The sequence below is a fragment of the Xyrauchen texanus genome, chromosome 38 (genome assembly GCF_025860055.1).
Source record: "Xyrauchen texanus isolate HMW12.3.18 chromosome 38, RBS_HiC_50CHRs, whole genome shotgun sequence".
Taxonomy (NCBI): Eukaryota; Metazoa; Chordata; class Actinopteri; order Cypriniformes; family Catostomidae; genus Xyrauchen; species Xyrauchen texanus.
This window is the reverse complement of record NC_068313.1, coordinates 26,906,966-26,924,955: the sequence shown is the minus strand read 5'-3', so window position 1 is coordinate 26,924,955 and position 17,990 is coordinate 26,906,966. Positions and strand designations below refer to the sequence as shown.

At 36.8% G+C, this 17,990-nt stretch overlaps 1 protein-coding gene across 2 annotated transcripts in view; it reads left to right on the top strand.

Annotated features, from left to right (window-relative positions):
• Positions 1–17,990, top strand: part of LOC127632117 (neurofibromin-like) — a 118,225-nt gene that overhangs the window by 48,044 nt on the left and 52,191 nt on the right. For both annotated transcript variants that reach the window (XM_052110625.1, XM_052110624.1), the window contains exons 30-35: positions 3,499–3,561; positions 5,472–5,630; positions 7,050–7,147; positions 7,785–7,931; positions 9,912–10,058; positions 11,566–11,676. In XM_052110625.1, the coding sequence (XP_051966585.1) occupies positions 3,499–3,561; positions 5,472–5,630; positions 7,050–7,147; positions 7,785–7,931; positions 9,912–10,058; positions 11,566–11,676 (725 nt within the window). The remainder of the gene's footprint in view (positions 1–3,498; positions 3,562–5,471; positions 5,631–7,049; positions 7,148–7,784; positions 7,932–9,911; positions 10,059–11,565; positions 11,677–17,990) is intronic.

The window sequence follows — 17,990 nt, the reverse complement described above, 5'->3', positions numbered from 1 at the left end:
TTATTTAAGGCTATTCTATTCATTAGGCTATTGTATTTTTTCCCCCTTTTAGCTAGTATAACATTTTACTCTATTGTCCCTTGTACGAAGTAAAATCAGTAACACCTTACACATGGCAAACCTACAGAGCTTCAGACTGTTCTAGAAAAGTAGGCTATGTCTTTTTTAACTGATCAGAAGTGAATTTTGCACAGCGGGACGATCAGAAATCTGAAAAATCCAATAGACTTTCATTGACAATGTACAAATTGGCCAACACAATGCTCGTTAATTCAAACTCCAACTGTCACAAATTTCAAACGTAAACAAACCCACAAAAGGCCTTTTGCTCTTTATTTCTCTCTAACAATCTAGCTAGCTATATTGTAATGTCTGTATAAACATCAACCTTCAACCTTTTAAAACTAGATTAACATTCAGACAAGGTGTTGTCAAGCCAACAAAAAGGTCTGGCTTGACAAACGTTACCTATGTAGCTGCCATTAAAGTTTTTTATATCACTACTACATTGTACCATTCACATTTGAATGGCAAAATGTGATTATGGATTTTAAATTAAAAATTGATTACCACTGGATCAAAATACTACATATTTTTAATACTGCTGGGCCTGTATAAATTAAGTGACATTTCACATAAACTTGGTGCTTAAGTAGAGTTATGTAGAAAGTTTGAGGACGATCCTGTATCACTTGTTTCTGGTATGTTTGTTGAAATATAGTGTGCCACAGAATGATTGCAAATGACAAAATTCATAATCTGCTTAATTTTAAATGCATTCAAATTTCAGTTTAGCTAACAAATTCTGGGTTCCTATGTGTCCTGGAAAACCTGGTATTTGGTATTGATTTTTTCCAGTTATGAAAAGTCCTTGAAAATGTGACAACCTAAATGTTTGTGAAAATTAGTTGCCCTGTAAATTGATTTAATGCAACATTTATAATGAATTTGAATGACTCTGTCAATAATTTTCATAAAATATGGAAATAATGGCCCACCTTTGAACTTTGAATAGGGCAGTTGCTCTCAACCAGGGGCCTCCGATATCATCCAAGGGGGCTTTTAAATTAATTAAAATTATTTGAAATATGTTTTAGGCAATAGCAATTAATCTTAATTAAAGTCTTAATTGTAATGCTAATGTTTTTTTGTTTTATTTTTAGAAAAGTTAAGATAAAAAAAAAAAAAAAGACAAACTATGAGTTCCTGAAACTTATTGAATAACAAAATTAATTGTGGTTTATTATTTTATATTTATTTCTTGGTAGGGTATTACGGGTTGTGGGACTTTTGAAAGTAGTCTTAGACAACTGGGTGCCTGGGGGTCAAAAAGTCAGATCTCTATTTTTATATAGTTTTGCTACTGCTGGCAGCTGTGAATTGCAAGAATGTTAAACGTCAAAGACTACATGTCATGACTGTACCCCAGTCAATCTATACCCAGCTCTGATACATTCCTGAAGTTTATACATCAAAAATATTACAAAACATAATTTTTCAAGATAATGAGTGGGGAATTTTAGATAACCAAGCTAATCTAGTTATTAAAGATATCTATTCAAATTATTTCCAATTTCAATATTATTCATTTGGGTATATTTCAGTTATGATGTTCATTTTGTTTACATATTAAAGCAATAATTTGATCATTTGAAATTCTCAAGGATTTGTTCAAGACAAGTAAACGGTTAGTAACAGTAAGAAAAATAAACAAGCAAATTTTCAGACCACTTAATTTTTTCTGCATTTTGTTATGTTGCAGACTTATGCTAAAATGCTTTAAATTATATATATATATATATATATATATATATATATATATATATATATATATATATATATATATATATATATATATATATTATTATTATTATTAATAATTTTTTTTTTTTTTTTTTTTATCACTTGATCTCAACTGCATACCCCATAATGACAAAGCAAAACCCATATTTTTGCTAACTTTGCACATTTCTTAAAAGGAAAAAAACTGAAATCGCATTGACGCATGTATTCAGACCCTTTGCTTTGACAGAAATTTAGCTCCAGTGCATCCCATTTCTCTGGATCATCTTTTGATATGTTTCTACACTATGATTGGAGTCCAGGTGTGGCACATTTAATGAATTGGACAGGCACGCTGCTGTCTATTTAATGTCACACAGCTGAAAATTCATATCAGAGCAAATTAAGGTCTCTGAAGCCATAAGGTCAAAGGAACTGCTTGCAGAGCTCAGAGACAGGACTTTGTCAGGATTTTTTTGTATGGAAAACACAACCCTCTTTTCCACTTTCTTAATTTTCTTAATTCTTGTATTCCCTTAATAGTCTTTCCTGTCATGTTTTATCATTGTGATCAGGGTGTGACATTTGGTTGGTTAAGGAGAAATAAGCAGAGGCCAGGGTTGCTAGCTTTCTGTAGATTGTAGTTTGCATGAATTCTTGGAGCGTAATATTTGTGATGCCTGTATCCTCCTATTTTCTACTTATCTCTCCATCACTCTTCTTCTGAAATGAAAACATTGATAAACGCACCTATTCAAACAGAGTTACATATATGCATCAGGACTTCTCAAATTACATTAGTTAAAATGCACGTTAAGTTGATGTAAACCGTTGATTTGCAAAACAATGGCGTGTTTTGACCATTTGTGTACGTGTTATGAGTGTGTGATAGCTTGATGTAATTGGCCCAATGAAAGGTCCGACCGTGGTACATAATTCTTCGAACATAACCCTTGAGATTTGGAAGTGTTTAACCCAAAACTGGCAGTTTAAGTGGGTAAATTACAATACACAAGAACAGTTTTGGTTCATTACACAAGAGAGCAGGCACTCCCAGGTATGTGGAGGCCATTTTATTACTCATTGTATCAAATATTACACTTATTCTGTGGCATTTCATGGCAGAAATTTCCACAGAAATGAACATTGTAGCCTCTTCATATTTGCTTTGTAATCTTTACTTTTACTTTTTTTTTTTTTTTACTTGAAATATGTTTTAGGTCATTGCACATGACGCTATAGTGCCTTGGAAGCCTGTCTGAATCTAGTTTCCTTAGGATGTACCTTCATACATTTATACATTCTCTGTTTAGTCAACTGACATGGCAGTAGGGCAACAAGACAGCTGCTTTATACTTTCAGACACAGCCATATAGACTTTCTGTTCTGGTCTTGTCTCTTCCTGTGGCTAGTTTCAATTTATCCTTAATAAAATATCTTAACACATTCACTTTCTGCTTCGGCTGAGTGCTCTCTCCCTTTTCCACTGCAGCTTCTTTGCAGATTTTGTTTTACGTTTGACTTGGAAAGCAGTTTCTTGAGCCTTAATCACTGATCCTTGTTGGTGGCGATGAATCAAACTGTTCTGAGATCAGCTCTCAAGAAGGCAGAAGTTGTGTTGTGTGCCCTTTCATTTTGTTTGTATATGCACTGTGGCTGTGCTGAGTGCAGATGTATAGCTGCTGTGACCTTTCTGTGCTAATCTCTGCCCTGTAGGCTACTTGCCACTCCCTTCTGAATAAAGCCACTGTAAAAGAAAAAAAGGAAAACAAAAAATCCGTAAGTGTCTTCGTTTTATTTTTCCTTGGCTACCATTTATTGGTTTGATTATATTCATACCACAATTGCAACATGTTTTTCTGTTTAACTTATTATTATTATTATTATTTTTCATGGTTTGTGAATTTTTCCCCGCCAAAACATGTTCAGCAACACCTGTGTAAACTGTTGTTTGCGATACGGTTTTCTCACAAACAGACCTCCCATTTGTGATATAACATGCTGAAAAAATAAGATTAAAAAAACAACTTATTACTTCCGATTACACACTATTTTTCTTTAAATTTCAACAGGTGTGGACTGGGTTAGTGGTGATGGGCAGTTGGGATTGATTCAGCTTTTTTTTGCCAGAAAAACATGCTGTAAAGAAGTCTGTTTTCACTATTGGGATTGTAGTCTGATCTAATGAGAGTAAAAAGACACAAGCACATCAGAAGGCTGATACTGATTTCATCTGGTGGGCATTTGCCATATCATAGCACAAACTGCATACAGGAAACATGAACTTCATCTGTTGTTTGTTCCATAACTTGGCTCTTGTATTAGGAAGTTGAGTCAAAGTCATTTTAATTCTGGGTTTTAAGTGATTTGCATCCATTAAATGGGATCTAATGAACATGTTGGTGCTACAATGGGTTCTGTCATGTACTCTGTGTATTGTCTTCTAATATATGGTTATGCATGTTTTCTCTTTGTGAGAAACCATTGGTGTTTTGCATGCATGAACATTTTCTTTTCTTTGTATTTGCTTATTTCCTTTTGCTTGAAACCTTCATAACCTGTTGAGTGTCAATTTATCTCAATAAATGAATTGTCCATTTTTATTTATTTGATTAATTTCATTGTAAAACACTATATTTTGTCTTCATTAAGTGAAGGCTTAAAACGTGATTGTTGTACTAAGTGAAGACCCTTAGTAGCCTAATTTAAGTCCCTGTCTAATTAGAGTAATCAAAGGACATAATTCAGTTCCTTAAAAAATTATGTCAGGTTAGGTTGTAATTCACCCTGGATTTTGTTTATAAGGCATTGTAGGTGTACTGTTTTGTAGAGTGTGTGATCACTGTCACTTAGCATTCAATGTTTATTTTTCATTTTTTGGTAAAGGTGTTTTTGTATGTGTGTGTGTGTATTTAATGCATTTCACTATTACACTATTATAATGCATATAATAACAGTGAGGGCATTCATTTGCATCCTTGCAATTTTGATGTTCAAGTCCCGTGACGTACGTTTTTCTTCTTTTAGAGCAAAGAATACACTCTCATTGTACATGACACCAAAACATCTTAATTTTTCTTCTACCTTTTGTCATTCTTTCTTCTTTCATTATATCCTTATGCAAATTTCTAAACTTATGGGGTCTCTTTCACTATTAATATTAGATATTCAAATGTAGATCGACGAATTCCTCTGTTAACATATTCCATTTTATTTTTCTAAAAACGCAGTCAAATTGAGCTGCCAAATTTTGAGGGCGAAGAAGGCATGGGTGGTTGTTGAGCGTGTGTGAAACTGGCAAAAAACATTAAGGCTAACAGGAATGATTTTTGCGCAGTTTTGGTTTGAGCTTGGATTGAGATTTTATCATTAGCACATAATTTTTTTTTAAATGTGACTTAATGAATCAAGATTTCTCCGTGCAGGTTTTGCACAGTTAGTGAATGAGACCCATTGAAATACGTATAAATCTGTATGATGTGTTCATTGATTTCACTAAAGTTGGATTTTTCAAATTGAATTTTCTTATTGGAACATTTTATATCCTCAGGTTTTTTGATGAGAATGATATACTTGGATACATTTGAACTTGACCTGTCATAGCATGTCTTGACTCTCATTTATCTTTGTATTCACTTACCCATCTTTCTTTCTTCCTTCCTTCCTTCCTACCAATTGTGTTTGTGCAGGTGGTCAGTCAGCGGTTTCCTCAGAACAGTATTGGTGCGGTAGGAAGTGCCATGTTCTTGCGCTTCATTAACCCCGCTATAGTTTCTCCATATGAGGCAGGCATTCTTGACAAGAAGCCTCCACCTCGGATTGAGCGTGGCCTCAAACTCATGTCTAAGGTAAGAGTGTGACATTAAAAGAATATAGGTGACCTTGGGTGGTTTGAAAGGTGCCTAAAATTAAATGTATTATTATTATTATTATTATTACTCACTGAGCACTTTATAAGAAAACCTATTGTCTTAATGAAGTGCCAGACGTGGTCTTCTGCTCTTGTAGCCCATCCGCCCGGTTCGATATGTTGTGCATTTTGAGATGCAATTCTGCTCCCTACAGTTGTACAGAGTGATTATCTGAGTTACCGTAGCCTTTTTGTCAGCTCAAACCAGTCTGGCCATTCTCTGCTGACCTCTCTCATCAACAAGGCATTGCAGAACTGCCCCTCACTGGATTTTTTTAGTTTTTGGCACCTTTCTGAGTAAACTCTAGAGCAGAGGTTATCAACAGGGTGTTCAAGTGATGCCAGGGTTGCTGTGAGCAAATAAGTAAAGAGGAGGTTGTTGGGTTACAAATTGGAGGGGGGGGGGCATTTATCAGTCATAATAATCAAATCTATCGTCAAGTTTCTCTTTGCATTAAAACATTTATCTAGACTTGGAGTATAGTAGTTGGTTCTCAGTTATACGGGTTGGTATGCTATTGTACTATGGATCTTCTGATTTTGAAGTCTAGCATCTGAAGTATCTGGTTTAACAGTGTCAAATACACAGGCGGGGCTGGGTTAAGGGAATGAAGTAGGAGGGTGTTAATCAAAAAAAGATTGAGAGCCACTGCTCTAGAGACAATCCCAGGAGATCAGCAGCTACAGAAATACTCAAACCAGCCTGTCTGGCACCAATAATCATGCCACGATAGAAATCACTGTGATCACATTTTTCCCCATTTTGATGGTTGATGTGAACTTTAACTGAAGCTCCTGACCATATATGCATGATTTTATGAATTACTGCCACACAATTGCTGATTGAGTAATCGCATGAATAAGTAGGTGTACAGTTGCTCCTAATAAAGTGCTCAGTGAATGTACTTTCGGCTCTTTTTGATGGACACTGTCTAAATCGGTATCAACACTAAACTGAACAAAGAATTCGTAAACTAGTCAAATTTAATCTTGACCTAGTGTGTTATTTGATTGAAGGGCTGGACTAGTTAAAAACTTGCGACCTGTGTACCATTAAATTCACTTATCAATCTATAATTTGTCATCTTTCACATGGATCTCTGAACTACTTTTGTAGGGTTTAATGTATTGCGTAAGTTTCAATAGGTCTATGTTGAATAGCAGCACATTGTTGTCAGGTTTTGAAATGTTTATATTATCTTTACATTTAAAAAAAGTGTTGTATCATACAACGTAACCCTCTGCCCCACAGAAGTGATGATTGAACTGTAGTTAAAAAATGCTAATTATATTAGAACAACATTTATATATTTATAAAATGTATTATAGCTACAATGTTTTTCCTTTCTCTTTTTAGATTCTCCAGAGCATTGCTAATCATGTACTCTTCACGAAAGAGGAGCACATGCGGCCCTTTAATGATTTTGTAAAAAGCAACTTTGATGCAGCCAGAAGGTATATTTATAATCGTTTAATTTATTATCTCATGTAAATGCATAAATAGCTGTAGTATTAATGCTTGTACTGTGTTTAATGTAGTAGTTCTGTTTATCTTTAGTGAAGATTCATGACTCTTATCAGTTAGTGGGCAAGAAAAGTCAGCAGACTTTACAGTTATGTTGGAATTTAAAGGGATAGTTCACCCAAAAATGAGAATTCTGTCATCCCTTTACTCATGTTGTGCCAAGCATGTATGACTTTGTGTCCTTCTTTTGTTAAACGCAAAAGGAGATGTTAGGCAGAATTTTAGTCTCAGCCCCCATTCACTTTCATTGCATCTTTTTTCCAAACAATAAAAGTGAATGAGAGTTTACTTTGCCTTGCACAGTATAGAAATTCATAGAGGTTTAAAACAACGAGTAAATAACAACAGAACTTTAAATTTGGGTGTACTAACCCCTGTACATTGCCAGATTTCAATTAAACGGAATGCCACCCTGCCCTTAATCTGGGTTAAATTCTTTATTTAAGGGCATTGGACTGGTTAAACACAATGTTTCCTCAGAATCCGTATGACCTTTCAAAGTAACATTGGGATGAAACATACCTATTTTTAGCTCAGCAACAATTTGTTTTTGCTTGTTCAATGCAGGTTCTTCCTGGATATTGCATCTGATTCTCCTCCGAGTGACTCGGTCAACCACAGTCTGTCATTCTTAAGTGACAGCAATGTGCTCGCTCTACACCGCCTTTTATGGAACAACCAGGAGAGGATCGGCCAGTACTTGTCCAGCAACAGGTAAAATAACTCCTACACACTCAGAGGAGATCTCATGAGCACATCCTCTCATGTCATTTCCATAGATTCAAAAATATAACGAGACAAATGTTGACTGTATTGGGCCATTGTGGACAATTCTTTTGGGTTGTTCAGTCACTAACTATTTAACTTATCTCTATACAATATTTTACTTTTGCTGTAAATCTAAATTATTATTTGTCCATTGACTGAGATGGACCCCTGCCCCTCACCTTCTAATATATGGGTTTCAGCTACACCCATTTAAAACAGGTTCATAAATTCAAGCAAACAGCCATGCAGTCTCCTTAGCCAAACATTAAATATAGAATCGGGTTTACCAAAGAGCTTTGCGACTGAGTGAAAATGCCACCAGTAAAATCATTTACTTAGACTGGTGTGGCCACCCCTAGTGGTGCACAGACTGAACACAGGGGGTGTGCAAAAAATATTTATAATTGTGGAAAACAATTGTCTTTAAAATTCTCTTTATACATCTGAGATCTGGCTTCACATATTTTCTACTCTGGATAATCTTAATTTAAGTCTTCAGTTCTCAGTGGCACTGTTTCCAACACCCAGGACAAAGTTGAATCATTAGTGAAAAGTTCATTTTCTGGTCCAACTGTCACTCCTGTCTGTCACTTCTCCAATCCCTCATCTCTCATTTCAAGAGCAACAAAAATATTATTATGAGTTATCATCTGATTACAGCATACTTAAAAAAAAAAGAAAGAAAAAAAAAGTATCCAGGCTTGTCAAAGTGAGCACTGCATGTAATGCCCTTTGCAAACACATACTTATGTGAGATGCACATAAGTATCTGCACTGACATTGCTAAAAACCTAACATCGACGAAGGCTAGATGCCAAGAATGATTTGAGGGTAAAACTGTCATCCATTACCCCCAATTTTAATGATCTGTGTGCAAAATGCCAGTATCATTATAAGCAGCAATAATCATTGTTGTTTATTTATAAATGAAATGTCTTTATTATTAATGATTTTCTCCCCAATTTGGAATTCCCAAAGGAATTTTTAAGACCACGTGGTGGCATAGTGACTCACCTCAATTCAGGTGGCGGTGGACGAATCTCAGTTGCCTCCATGTCTGAGACCATCAATCCACGCATCTTATCACGTGACTTGTTGAGCGCATAACCACGGACACATACTGTATGTGTAGGCTTCATGCTGTTCTCTTTGGTATCCAAGCACAACTCACCACGAGCCCCACCAAGAGCGAGAACCACATTATTGCGATCACGAGGAGGTTACCCCTCCTCGTGAAAAAATAAAAATGTAAGTGCTTTTTGGCTATAATCCAACGTGAGGGTAAATTTCAGGAGAGGGTGGAGTCCAAGCTGTCTCTTGTGTGACATACTCTGTTGCCATTATACAGAAGTAATCTCACGTTCTCCTCTCGGTTGAGACATCCAGGATAAGCAAACAAATGCACCATTGTGAATAAAGAAAACGATAAATACAGATCAAAACCAACCAAGCTACTGTACAACAGTTTTCTGCATGTGTGTTCTGGTGAAGAAAGTAAGTAATTCAAACGTGGTATATCATGAGGGTGAGTAATTAATGAGAGAATTTTCATTTTTGGGTGAACTATCCCTTAAAGAATGAATTGGAACAGTGACTGCGAGTCAGGCCCCATTCCCCAACATCAGTGCCTGACCTCACTGATGCTCTTGTGTCTGAATGGGAGCAAATCCCCACAGCCAAGTTCCAACATTCAGTGGAAATCCTTTCCAGAAGAGTGGAAGGTTCTAAAGCAACAAAGAGAGGACAATCTTTCTATTAATGGACATTGTTTTAAAATTAAATGTTCAACAAGCACATAAAAGTGCAACGTTCAGGTGTCCACATACTCCTGGCCATGTTGTGCATTTGGAAAAAAGGTTTCTGCAAATATGTATGTTTCACAATCAATCAGTTACACAGATCTTATAATCAATCTTTAAACAATAGGGACCACAAAGCTGTTGGCCGCAGACCATTTGACAAGATGGCTACCCTCCTGGCGTATCTGGGACCTCCTGAACATAAACCAATGGCTGATACTCACTGGTCCAGCCTCAACCTCACCAGCTCAAAGTTTGAGGAGTTTATGACAAGGTGAATATAACTTATTTTCCCAAAGTTTGGTTTATTCTCTTCGAGATACAGTGCATAAACTGGCAGCCAAAGGTTTGGAATAATGTACAGATTTTGCTCTTGTGGAAAAAAATTGGTACTTTTAAGAAAGTGGCATTCAACTAATCACAATGTATAGTCAGTTGAAAGAGTTTCAACATTAATAACGTGAATATTACTATTACAGTTTGAAAAAAAAAAACTTAAACTACTTCAAAGTGTTCTCATAAAAAAAAATCCTCCATGTGCAGCAATGACAGGTTTGCAGATTCTTGGCATTCTAGCTGTCAGTTTGTCCAGATACTCAAGTGACATTTCACCCCACACTTCCTGTAGAACTTGCCATAGATGTGGCTGTCTTGTCGGCACTTCTCACGCACATTACAATCTAGATGATCCCACAAAAGGTCAATGAGTAAGATCCATAACACTCTTTTCCAATTATCTGTTGTCCGGTGTCTGTGTTTCTTTGCCCACTCTAACCTTTTCTTTTTGTTTTTCTGTTTCAAAAGTGGCTTTTTCTTTGCAATTCTTCCCATAAGGCCTGCACCCCTGACTCTTCTCTTTACTGTTGTACATTAAACTGGTGTTGAGCGGGTAGAATTCAATGAAGCTGTCAGTTGAGGACATGTGAGGCATCTGTTTCTCAAACTAGAGACTCTGATGTACTTATCCTCTTGTTTAGTTGTAAATCTACTTCCACATCTCTTTCTGTCCATGTTAGAACCAGTTGTCTGTAGTATACACCTATGTATGAAATCTTCAGTTTTTTTGACAGTTTCAAGCATCATATAGCCTTCATTCCTCAAAACAATGATTGACTGACTAGTTTCTAGAGAAAGCTGTTTCTTTTTTGCCATTTTTGTCCTAATATTGACCTTAAGATAGTCCAGTCTGTTGCATACTGTGACAATGCAAAAACAAACACAAATACAATGTTAAGCTTCATTTAATGAACCAAATAGTTTTCAACTGTGTTTAATATAATGGCTAAAGTGATTTTCTAGTACCAAATTAGCAAATTAGCATGATTACTGTTGTTGGAGCGATGGCTGCTGGAAATGGGGCCTGTCTAGATTTGATAAAAAATTACTTTTTTCAAATTGTGATTGTTGTTTTTTTATGTCAGTAATGTCATGACTATACTTTGTGATCAGTTGAATGCCACTTTGATGAATAAAAATACCAATTTCCTTCCAAAACATCACAATCTGTTCATTATTCTAAACCTTTGGTCACCAGTGTGTATGTGTGTGTGTGTATATATATATATATATATATATATATATATATATATATATATATATATATATATATATATATATATATATATATATATATATATATGGCATAATATCTTTTGATAAGCAAATATATGGTTCAATTTAATACAGTTAATGTATTTGCAAAATGTTCTGTTACATTTGCTTAATTAAATATTCACCATGCATGTTTTTTAAAAGAAACCTTTTTATTATTATCATTAAAGGCATCAAGTCCATGAAAAGGAAGAATTCAAAGCTTTAAAGACACTCAACATTTTTTACCAAGCTGGCACATCAAAGATTGGCAATCCTGTTTTTTATTACATTGCCCGCAGGTAAGAGCTTTGTTTCTCAATTTGTTTTGTTTTGTCTCCTGCTTATGTTATAGTATTTTGAGATGAGTGTTACATAGGGCTGGGTGACTAATACAATTGTATTTTCAATTCCGATTTTGGCTTCCAACGATTATGAAAACAAGATAATCGAGATAACTATAATTGTGCTACATTCAGTTTGTCAATAAAAACACCCAGCATTATATCTTTAAAGCATCCTTTATTAAAGTTCAAATAAGAAAGCGTGTTATGAAATAAACTCCAAAACTGCCATTTCCCTCTGCGGTCAGCGCCGCGGCTATGAGTGAAGTGACCAAGGAAGAGATTGAATCTTCTCCCGGCTGATGCACACTCTGGCATTGAGACCCTTGTCACTCGCACGCATTTGCTGCAGTTAGAGTATAACGTGATGGCTCGTGATGTAGTGATTCATAATATATGCGTCATGTTCACTGTGTATCGTATCATGAAGAAATCGGCGATATGCAGATCTATTAAGGAGAGAAAGTTTGTTTTTTGTGAGTTAAAGATGGATCAAAGTGAACATAAAGGTGAGGGTGTAGTCGTATCCTATTATACACCTATTATACTTTTTTGGCTTGTTTTCCAAAATAATATCTAAATCTCAATCTACCTTTACTTTAATTCCTATTCTGCAGAAGAAAAATGTGTTATCGGAGAATGTTGAATGCAATATTTAATCTGGGCTCGACATAAATGCTTGTGGATTTGTGAAGGGAAATGTGAAGGAGAATTTTAGTTGGCCGATCGGACAAGCTGACTGATTAAAATTGAATTATGACAAAATAAATAACCGGCTGCATTTGTGATAGCCTAGGCATATGTCACTTATTAGAAAGTTCATATTCCTATTCTGCTGTTAAAAGTAATCCAGAGCTCATAATATTTTAATTCGAAATCGATCTAGTAACCGCTGCTCCCTGTTTGATTGACTAATGTCCATCTGAAGGTTCAAATACATTTCAAAATTCTGCCAAAATGCCCATCTTGGTGAGGTATTCATGTAAACACAGAGAGTGATGTCTAAATTGAACGTAAACAGCAGGAAAAAATTTCAGATTTGTATTAAAATGCCGGACTTGTAAAAATAAATGTAAGCTAATAGACCTGCTGCTGTCTAGTGTAGTTTGTCATTATAATAATCAAACAACCATAATAAGAAAACGTGAAAACACTCACTGCTCTTGACTGGGTAAATGTATTATAATCATACAGTGAAGACCAGTAGTATTTTTAGGTTGCATTTCATTTTGATTGTTTACTTGAATACTTTAAAACTTTTAAAGCTGTTAAAAAAAGCACTGAATTTTCTTTTTTTTTTTTTTATTATTTTTCATCTATTTCTGTTCATTACTGTTTTTTATTGTTGTTTTATTACTGACTGTTTACTAGTCTTCCATAAGTAACATATTACTTAGTGTTATTTTTTGTTGTGGTTTTGAAGCTGGTATTAAGAATCGTCAGATTTCACAACCGAATACTGAAATATTGGTATTGTGAGATAATCTGTAGCTCTTATTGTTCATGGTAGATCTTGCTACAATAACATAATGAAAAAGTAGATCTCATTCCACAGAAGTGGTAGTGCCCCTGCTGTAAATTATGGCGATGGAGGCCTTTCTTTATTTGACTACCATACATAACATAAAATTATTATCATTTGACAATATCCTCCTCCCATACTCAGTGCAGTTTACATTTCAAGTTCAAGCAAATCCACTGTTATAAAGACAATAATAATTTAGAAAAAAAGTTCAATAAATGCACGATGTTTCCAAAGTCAATGAGTAATCATTTTAAATAATCGTGATCTCAATATTGAGAAAACAATGTTGTTTTTTAGGATGCTAAGATATTTTTACTGGAAAATAAGATGAATGTAATGAAAATAAGAACAATATTGGATAATAGTATATTTATTTATTTTTTATTTTTTTACAGTGTACACATCCTTAATTGTTTACAGGTGGACGGTAATTTAGAAATGTTAGTGTATTCAACAAAATGGATTTTCCCATATTTGTATTTATTCATGTTCCCATGGATTTACAATATTCAAAGTAGATGCTCTCCTAAATCCTTTTCAGAATGTCAGAGTGAGTATATGGAGAAACAGTTTATGTAACTTTTGAAATTGATTTGAATTTACCATAAATTTGAAATGTTTTTACTGTTGCATGAAGGTGACAACAAAATCGGATTACTAAAATATCAAAATAAATTAAACAATCAATCCTGAAATTATCTGAAAGAAAGACTTGTAAAATATTTAAAGTTCAACCAAAGTGTCTTGAATATTGTCACAGGTTTGGTTTATCCTGTGTGTATTAGCTGTGTGACAAACTGATTTAGTTCATCAACACCTTGAGCCCCTAGAGAGGATCAGAGTTGCTGGAAGAGTTTGAAAAGTGCAGTGGAGGCAACAGTGTAGATCAGAAGTCCAGGCAGCCCCACGATCCCCATAGGTGGAAGAGATTTTGCTGTTGTGCTGGCTGTTGCTCTGGGTGTTGTGCTGGCTGTTGCTCTGGGTGTTGTGCTGGCTGTTGCTCTGGGTGTTGTGCTGGCTGTTGCTCTGGGTCTTCTGCTGGCTGTTGCTCTGGGTCTTCTGCTGGCTGTTGCTCTGGGTCTTGTGTTGGCTGTTGCTCTGGGTCTTGTGTTGAATGTTGCTCTGGGTCTTGTGTTGACTGTTGCTCTGGGTCTTCTGCTGGCTGTTGCTCTGGGTCTTGTGTTGGCTGTTGCTCTGGGTCTTGTGTTGACTGTTGCTCTGGGTCTTGTGTTGGCTGTTGCTCTGGGTCTTGTGTTGACTGTTGCTCTGTGTCTTGTGTTGACTGTTGCTCTGGGTCTTGTGTTGGCTGTTGCTCTGGGTCTTGTGTTGGCTGTTGCTCTGGGTCTTCTGCTGGCTGTTGCTCTGGGTCTTGTGTTGACTGTTGCTCTGGGTCTTGTGTTGGCTGTTGCTCTGGGTCTTGTGTTGGCTGTTGCTCTGGGTGTTTTGTTGGTGGCAGCGATAATTCCATTGCTTGCAATCACTACAGCCAGCAGCAGTAGTATTTGAGTTTTGGAAACCATATTCAAGTCTTTCACCATTTATATGAAGAGATAACATTGAGGTTAAATATTACTCCATATTCCTCAAAATCTCCAACTCGTGTTGTTGCACAAACCAATATTACTTATGTGCCTAAGACTTTTGCACAGTACTATATATTCACACGTAGTGTAATTTTTAAGCGCTTTTTTATTGTGTTTGTTTGATTAGTAAAATTTTATTAATTTACATTAATCTGACAAATTATCTTTTAAACCATAACATTTTTACATTAGTATTTTATGTAAGTTTTAATGCATTCCATTCATTGACATACCAACATTCTACAACAGCAATCAATGTAATACTTGAAAATGGTGGGGTGAGTTTATAGCAAACATTTTAGAGGAGTTTTCCCCCCTGATTTGATTAAAGTCAAATATTAAAGTCGATATGTTGTCGGCTCAATTTTTAATACATCTAGTGCTACAATGCTTTACTGGGCTACGTTGTTATTATGTAATGCCTTGTTTGAAACATGAGTTCATAGTCTGCTACATAAACATTTAATCTTTTTATGCTTGTTATTTGTAGTAGACAGATGTAGCTAGGCTTTTGGTCTTAGAGCTCTTTCTCATAGATTTCTTCAAAATGTTTTTATTTTTGATTTGCAGTTAGACAAAGGTAAAGGTTTGATGTTGCATTACATTTTCTCCTCATGGACTGCACCAGATTTGCCAGTTCTTGCTCTGAGGTGTTACCCCACTCTTCCACCAAGGCACTTGCAAGTTTCCAGACATTTCTGGGGGCAATGGCCCTAGCCCTCACCCTCTAATCCTACAGGTCCCAGATGTGCTCAATGGGATTGAGATCCGGGCTCTTCGCTGGCCATGGCAGAACATTGACATTCCTGTCTTGGAGGGTCATGTCAGGATGAGCCTGCAGGAAGGGTACCACATGAGGGAGGAGGATGTTTTCCTTGTAACACACAGCATTGTGATTGCCTGCAGTGACAACAAGCTCAGTGCGAGGATTAATTTGTGCGCTGAATGTTCACGCAGTTACATTCGTATGTCAGACTGTATTGGTTTAAATTTTATTCCTCATTTTCCTTTCCGCCCCAGACCTTGACGGACCCTCCACCTCCAAATCGATCCCGCTCCAGTCCTGTCTGGTCCAGCTAAGGTGGGTTTGTGCCCATAGTCGACGTTGTTGTCGGTGATGTCTGGTAAGGACCTGCCTTAAAACAGGCCTACAAGCCATCAGTCCAGCCTCTCTTAGCATATTGGGTACAGTCTGAGCACTGATGGAGGGATTGTGCATTTCTGGTGTAACTCGGGGAGTTGTTGTTGCCGCCATCCTGTACCTGTCCCGTGGGTGTGATATTCAGATGTACCGATCCTGTGCAGGTGTTGTTACATGTGGTCTACCACTGCGAGGACGATCAGTTGTCCATCCTGTCTCTCTGTAAAACTGTCTTGGGTGTCTCACTGTACGGACATTGCAAATTATTGCCTTGGCTACAGTTTCAGTCCTCATGCCTCCATGCAGCATGCATAAGGCACATTCATGCAGATGAGCAGGGACCCTGGGCATCTTTCTTTTGGTGTTTTTCAGAGTCAGTAGAAAGGTGTCCTAAGTTTTTATAACTGTGACCTTATTTGCCCACCTTCTGTAAGCTGTTAGTGTCTTAACGACCTTTCCACAGGTGCACGTTAATTAATTGTTTATGGTTTATTGAACAAGCATGGAAAACATTGTTTAAACCCTTTACATTAAATATCTGTAAAGTTAATTGGATTTTTACAAAATTATCTTTAAAATATGGTGTCCTGAAAAAGGGATGATTCTTTTTTGCTGAGTTTATATACCGTATAACAGCCATTTATTTCAAAACTCTCTGGACCTTTGCTTTGCTTTGTTTCCGGTTTTGCTATATAGCTGTTGACTTCTATTTTATATACTGTATTTTCTGGAATATAAATCTCAGTTTTTTCATCATCTTAAAATCTCTACGGAGTGGTCTGACATGCTGCTTGAACAGCTGAATGGAGGTGGGGCAGCTGCTCACGGGTATAGGGGTGTGTTCACACTTGGCAGGTTTGGTTCGATTAAAGCGAACTCTGGTGCGATTGCTCTGTTAGTGTGGTTAATTTGAACAAGTGTGAAAACTGCCACCCGAACCAAACTACACTACTAAGAGAACTGAACTACAAGTGTGAACACACACTTAGGGTGCTTTCATGCTTGGTTCGGTTGCTTGGACCGAACCAGAGTTTGTCTCCTCCCCCCTCTCCCTGCCCCCGCTGGTCTCTGTTAATATCATATTTTTTGGGTCCGAACCACGGTCTTGAGTACGTCATCAACGTGAGTACAAGCGGCAGCTGTTTACTACTGTAACTAGGCAACATCTCAAGAAGACATCAGCTTTGCTGCTTTATTGAAGGTATTCATCTCTATGGATTTACCACCAAAACTTTACATGCACAAAACAATTATGTTTGTATGCTGCGGATGCATTGAATGTGCAATGATGTGAAGAATATTAGTGTTTGTCTTCTGCGAGCTCGCGGATGGGTTGCAAGAGATGTGAAGGCTGTCTCTTTGAAGGTGATTTATTTGGACACAAGCTGGTACGAGAAATTCATTAAACCATAATAATTGCAATTAGGAGCCTGCGAATATTGAGTTCATATTAGCAGCAAAAGGTACCTGAGTTCACATGAACCATACCCCAGACCAACTTTTCAAGCAGACTTGGTTTCGGTTCACGGCTGTGCACCTGAGTTTGGAAAACAGCGTTCACACCACCCAAACAAACCGAACTTTGACATCATTCGAACTTGGGTGCGCACCAAAAGTGCTAGTGTGAAAGTACCCTTAAGGCCCAGGTATACTTCACTTTGCGTGTTACGTTCAGTTTCACATACAGTTGTATGCACACAGCTTGAAAGTATACCTCATGCGGGTGAGCGCGAATGGACTCGTTCCACACATGCACGGTACAGGTTCTTTGTTATACACTACCGAACGTTAGAGGGCAGCACCGAGTTGTCATTTAGAGGAAGCAAGAACTGCAACAACAGTAGGATGAAGAAGGATATGTTCTTCGACTACTACTTGACAGTATAGCCCAGCTGTGCATATTGCCACCTTGTGGACTCATCTATCTCAACAGTCAACCTTGCGTATGTGCATTTGTCGGTGCGGACCGAAAAAATTGGCTGGACATGGACATTGTGCGCGGACGTCCTCAGACACTCCTAAT